Here is a 6,685-nt window from a genome sequence, read left to right on the forward strand (position 1 = left end):
TGAGCAGTATGATGGGAAACGGTGATGTTGAAGTAAAGAGTCCGCTTTGTTTGAGAAGCCAGAACCCAACCCTGCAATAAACATCTTGCACTGAACTGCAGTTCTCAAAACTCCTCTTTGCAAAATCATGTAATCCTGAATAAGATGATCACTCTTTCTGATTAAATTTCCTCTTCCCTTTAACTTCAACCAATGTCGAACCCTTGAGGTATCTGTAAATGAGATCCTTCAGACGCCTCAGTGGTCAGGATTCTTTTATTATGGTTAGGTTATTAAACTGTGAATTCTTGGTCCACATGGAATACTTCTTGTTGGGTGGGGTTTTTTTTTGTTGTTTTTTTGTTTTATATATCCCCAATATTTTGTTCATTTGTTTCTTTTTTTATTATTTTTTATTTTATATATCCCCAATAATTGCTCCTTAGCTAAGAGTTAAGAAGTACTTCTAAAGCACATTGTATGGCTCAGAAGCGGCTCTCTGGATCTTAAAGGGCCTGCAATAAAAATCCACAATGGGTTTTTATGTTGCATAGTGATCAAAGCTGCCCAGATACTCCAGTGCGGCTCGATAGCAGAACTGGTATTGATCCTAGAGAAAGAAAAATAGAAAACAAATGCATAAAAAAGTCAGCCTGTTGGTAGGTTTCTAGTTTCTTTCAAATAATAGTGAATATTTTGTTGCTACAAGCACATATACTGCAGAGGCATCTGCAGTTCAGCAATATTCACTTGCTGACACCAACAGAAAACCTCTTTTGAGTTACAACAGATGAAGATAGACACTCATTTAATGCAAAAAAAAATTTCCACAGAATGCAGCTTCTTTTTGTGCAGAGACTATATACCCACCTACTGACAGTCTGTTATTCTGGATTAAAACAATACCAGCCTTAAGCTTTCTTCTGATAGGAACACGCTAGTATGCTTTCCTGCCATGTATTTGAAAATAACTAGCAAATAAACAGTGAATTCTACAGCTAATACAACACACTGAGTAAAAAAGGTCCATCACAGCTTGACTATGGAATTCAATATGGAAAATCATCAGGTTAAAAATCATGTAAAGAAAGCAAAGGGAACCCCAACCTTTCAGTAATAAAGGCTTTGATGAAGATGTGAAGATACCTTGGCCTGTGGCAAGAAAAAGACCTAAGGAGAAATATGGAGCTAAAGGACCTTATTCACATAAAACAGACTTCATTTCAACCTATACCTGGAAACAGAGAGAAGTTTAGTGTGGTAAGAAATTTTCTTATACCTCAGATGAATCCAAAATTTGTAAGTTTGTGTTATTTTCACCTCCATAAAGCAGTCCTTTTGCATATTTGTGTTATGTTGCACACTTACACTAAAATGGCACATCTACATATTTATTTCCAACTGCCATTCTTGGTTTAAATGGTGAAAAGTAAAAAATTTTAAAAACCCCAAACATAAAAGAAATTGCTCAAAAATACCAGGGATGTCTGTTTATTTTTCTGATAGTGCTATGTGGTAACTGCACAGGTTGCAGTTGTTAAGATCACAATTGAAAATTATTTCGTAAGCCAGTAAACTAATCAGATATTTGCTTCACTGAGGTGGTATGATTACTCATAGTTCACTTCTGTTAGTTGGAATAGTTAGAACAGTGGCAGAATACATTACACATATGCCTGAATTTTAAGTGTACGTGTGGTCCACATGGAAGTGCTTTGTTTAATAAGGATTAGATTTCCTGGCAGTTTATAACACTGAATGAGAGATTTGTTTGCCACAGAATCCTGGAAGAAATGTGTACAGAGCACCTCTGCTTTCAGCAGTGGGGATGAAGGGTAGCATATAGAAATAAGTCAAAGCAGGGGGAGGGAGCATATATTGCAGAATTGAACTCTGCATTTGTCAGGTAGGCTCAAAGAAGTGTAGTTTTCTGTATACTTTAGTTATTTCTTGCAGGCAAAATGACAGAAAGCAGTCATTTTTCATTTTGCTTATCCAGAATGATGGTAATGGAAAAGAAATGGAATTAACTCTTCAGTATGGGCACAGTGATTTACTTCGCTAACTGACAAGATTAAAAATAAATATCTGTATTTTTCATATAAGCTTTTATGAAGCTGTCTTCTTCGAAGTAGAACAATCCAGCTTCTATGGAACAAGTTTAATTTTCTTGTGGAAAATGGCAAACTCTGGGGAACCACCTTAAATTTCACAGACTTAATTTAAAGGCCAGTGTCAATCAAATTATACTTAATAAATGTGTGATCTAAAATGTTTCCCTTCTCTTGCCCTTTTTGTTGGTTCTCCTAACCTATTGGCTCTGGTTTAGCCCAGTTCTTCTGCTCAGAAATTAAGGCAAAAATTAAGCACATTAACTGATAATGTTTAAGCATTCTTTGTGACGTGACAGATTTCCAAGCATACAGGCCCCGGTAACTGGTCTATACTGCTTATCATTTTCTTTATTTCTCTATACCACACCTAATAGCATAGAAATTATTTACACTATAGTTATTCCTGAATGGTGAATTTACCATTATGATTTTCAAGGCAAAGAGCCACTTGCTTGGTGACACAAAAAACCATGAAAATAATACAGTGTCAGTCTGAAGACATAATCAAGACCTTGCTCGCAGGGGGGAAATAAAAATAAATCTGTGGATCCACCTGCAGAAACAATTTGCCTGCTTCTTTACTATCACACATTTCTGCCAGGGAACAAGGATGAAATAAAAATGTGTGATGCTTCACAAATGGATTTTTTTAACTACCATAATTTAGGATCCACTATTGAAATTTTTTTTTCTTTTTTCTTCCTCATCTTGCAGTAACTATTGCAATAACAGGAAATAGTCCTTGCAATACCTTCATGGCAGACTTTACCCTCTAGTCACAGGGCCAATATATGGCTTCAGATATAACCGTAAGCATGTTTTATACAGTCTCTATCTGTGCATATTTTTGCTTGTGTAAATACCACTTCTTTTCCATCACCATTGCATAAGGACACTGTTTTGCTCACCTCTGTCTGTACCATGGCTGGCCGCTGTGTCCTTAGCATTTTGACAGTCTGGAAGATGTCTACAACACCTTCATATCTCATTCTTTCTAACACAATGCTCAGGGTTATGAATACTCCAGTCCTTCCAACACCCGCACTGTTGAAGAAAATGAAGAGAAAAAAAAAAGGAAGAAACAAATGTTAATTGACAGTTAATGCTGAAAGAATTGGCTGACAAATTCTTTGTGGTTACAATACACCATATATGTATAAATTTCTATATGGGGAAAGGCTCACTAAGCAGAATTCCACAGCAAATTACCACATTGCATTCAAAAGAATAACTGCACTCAAGCTAACCTTACATCTACTGAGTACATCCAGACTCTCCCGTCTTCCTTGCAAAGACTTGGTTTGTTCATCCAGATATACAATAATCACTGCATGGTGAAGGCAAATGTTAACATTTGTTGCCAATAACATACATTGGAACTGACATGAGAAAATGAAGCCAAAATGCATTTTAATGCTTGCTTTACTTTAGTTCATCAAGTATATGCCCTGTTTTGTACATCTTCACTGTGTTATTTTCCCTTCTACTTTAAGTTAGAAGTATGGATGTTCATTTAATATTGAACTTGTTCATACATGGTCCAATTCAAAGAATGGACAGAGAAAAATTTCAATTCAGGTCGTATTCAAGTCTGGAAGTCTGGATCTTTGCTTTCCAATGCTGATATACATTTACCATGTTTGTCTACATTAGTATTAAAAATATTCTTTGAATATATATGTGGCTTGTTTGCTCTCTGTTCTGTCCTGGGTTTCTGCTATTAGCTTTAACCCTCAAGAAGTGATGGAAATTCTTGCCATCAATAGAGCCAATAGCTGTCAGCTTTTAAAATTAAACAATCACTTATTCATGATGATTATCCTTTGCAAAAGAGACAGGTAACTACACAGAAAAAAAGACTTTCTAAGTCTGAACTTCTGTGGATGGAAACCAAGCACCTTGTCATCTATCTCACAGTTGATGCTAATAATTTCACAAGGTTTTCTCCAGCCAGATAGCCTTGGAAAGCTGAATATTTATGAGACCTATTCACCAGACAGATGAATGGAACAGCATGAACAACAGGGAAATCCTGAAGAACTCCTGAATGTTCATCTGAATTATGACAGAAATCCAGCAAATTCACAAAACTAGTGTGGAAATTGAATGTTCAAATTGTATGATTGTATTTTAGTGTTTGGTCTAGGTCAGAGCTCTTCTAGGGCTATTAGACATATGCAACTGGATTTATCAATTTTGCATAGGCTGTGTGCCTTCAGATTGCTGAAGCCAACGAACACTGACACACCACTTGACAGAATATCATGTTGTCGGTGGTGATTTACCTATATGGTATAACGACAGCCCTGGACATCTAAAGCAATTGTAGTGTAAGATACCTGATGAGGTAAATTAGACAGCTAGTACTTAAGAAACATCCTGAAAAATCCTTGAACCTGCTCGTTGGAATCAGCTTGAGCATTACAGACCTGATGACAGTGTGATCTGAACTAAGCAGCCCAGAAAATGTCCAGGAGAATGAACGTAGACTACCATTTTACATTCTCCTGCTCTGCCATTTAAATATTAAGAAAAAAAAAATCTAAATGTGTGAGAGGATTCTGGCCTCATGTATTAGACAAATCTTTGTTACTTTAAAAAAATTACTTAGAAATCTCAAGCAGAAAGAAGAAATTCATTTGTTGTCTTGGGTACTTAAAAAATCAGCAAGTGTCTCCAGGAGAGACTTAATGAGGAGGAGAAACTAATATGGAAACATCTCAATGCTTGCAAATCCTAATTGGTCATCAGGTGTAATGTCTTGAGAAAAGCCTGTAGGAAATTGATCCTGTTCCCCTTAGAGTGGCAAACATACTTGAACATCGAAACAATTCCTATCCAAAAATGTTTAGGATTTCTAGAGTAAAGAAATCCTTCATGATGCATTATGACTCCTGTGATTTGTAATTTAGACTAGAAACTAAAGGTGAGATGCTTTAATGAACTATGTGGATGTATTGATTTTTTGTAAGAGTGAAGAGTTTATTATTACAAACATATCTTGACTGCATTCTGGAAAAGGTCTTCCTCAGTCTTGAGCTAAAAAGTGGAATAAAAAGACTACAAATATCTAATATCAGTTTAAGTTAAATTTTTCTTCAAGATGAATAGTCCATTGCTCTCTTAAATAGCTTAAGTATCTGCCTCATGAGGTTAGAAATTTTTTAATTCAACACACTGACCTATTTGTAGAAATGCTACAGAAAAAGAAAATTTAGAGTTGTGAGTTATGGGGGTTTACTGTGTAACAGAGAAAGCAAGCTTGTGAAAATTGTATAGAGTGTAAGAGAAACCCAAAGGAAATGACACTAGGAGAGTTTTAATTCACTGTATAACTCATCATAGTACAAACTGGAGGCATTATTTCAGTAATTCCTCAGAGACTAGGAAAGTACAGGTATCCAGGATCTTGTGTTTCCTGAAAGAAATAAACAAACTTACTAATTTGCTAGGGACACTTCATATTCGTGTAAGTTGACTAACACTGGCAGTGATGATTAACATTACCAGTCCCTAAACAGTCATTACAATAATGATAAAGACATTTAAAAACCAAGCCATGATTAGTTACACTGCATTTGACTTTGTTTCTTGAAAAGTCAATGGTAGAAGTCCATAATTTTACCATGAAAGGTCACATCCATTTGGGAGGGATATGTAATGTACTGTAAGCAGTATTCACTGTAGTCACAAGTGGAAAAGTGTGCATGGTACAAAGAACCAAGAATAAAAATACCGCTTTGCTTTCTTATCTGCATAAAGGCATAAATATTGCTTATTACCCCTATCCTCTCAAAACTCATTAATGTGGAAGAATAAGGCTTATTCTTATCTGGGTTGTTCTTCATCCCCCTTGTGTAATGAATCCCAATCAGTGCTCTGCAATGCTATTCTCCTCAGCAGCCTATAAAAAACTTTAGGCACACAAGAAAAGTAGCATTCAAGTATTCCAATACATTTATTTTGTCTGTCTTTCAGATTAGATGATCATCACGAACTCAACTTCTGTTTAACCCTGACTTTAGAAAGATGAAAATTTTTCTCCCTCTGTTTACTAGTCTCTAGTAAACTCATTCGTCTTCATGATAGTATTGGCTTGCAGTAAGAACTTGCAACTTGTGTCAGTATTTTGCATCTCTGTTATATAAATAATAATATTTAATCTACAAAAAATAATTTCATATTACAAAAAATAGTATCTAAGATCCTAATGGAATTTATAGAAAACAATTTATTAAATAAGAGATAAGAGATAAAGATATTATTTTTGGCCATCTGCTATAGGCTATAAATAAATAAGAAAGGAGGAAATAAATAAAAAATACCAGAATATTAAAAAACCCATGCTGAATTATTTCTAACCACCATGCAAGCCATTTTCATCTGCATATCAATTGCAAAGGAGGGAAGTCATCACATCAAAAATGAGCACAAAGTTCTGAAGCTAGAACTCATCAACTCAAACCTCAATGATTTCTTTGACAGGCAAAATTTCTAAACATCACTTTCTATTCCATTCTCTTCTTGAGATAGCTACCTTTTTTTTTTTTTTTTTTTTTTTTTTTCCTTTTTTTTTTTCTACCAATTTTCCA

General features: G+C 35.1%; 1 protein-coding gene across 1 annotated transcript in view; it reads right to left on the reverse strand.

The window, feature by feature from the left end:
* Positions 1-475: 475 nt before the first annotated feature.
* PTPRD (protein tyrosine phosphatase receptor type D) overlaps positions 476-6,685 on the reverse strand; it is a 281,972-nt gene continuing 275,762 nt past the window's right edge. Inside the window, exons 37-38 of the mRNA XM_041486099.1 lie at positions 3,002-3,137; positions 476-589 (exon numbers count right to left, since the gene is read on the reverse strand). Of these exons, the coding sequence (XP_041342033.1) occupies positions 521-589; positions 3,002-3,137 (205 nt within the window). The 3' untranslated portion in view covers positions 476-520. The remainder of the gene's footprint in view (positions 590-3,001; positions 3,138-6,685) is intronic.

The sequence above is a fragment of the Pyrgilauda ruficollis genome, unplaced genomic scaffold (assembly GCF_017590135.1).
Source record: "Pyrgilauda ruficollis isolate IOZ18807 unplaced genomic scaffold, ASM1759013v1 scaffold74, whole genome shotgun sequence".
Classification (NCBI taxonomy): domain Eukaryota; kingdom Metazoa; phylum Chordata; class Aves; order Passeriformes; family Passeridae; genus Pyrgilauda; species Pyrgilauda ruficollis.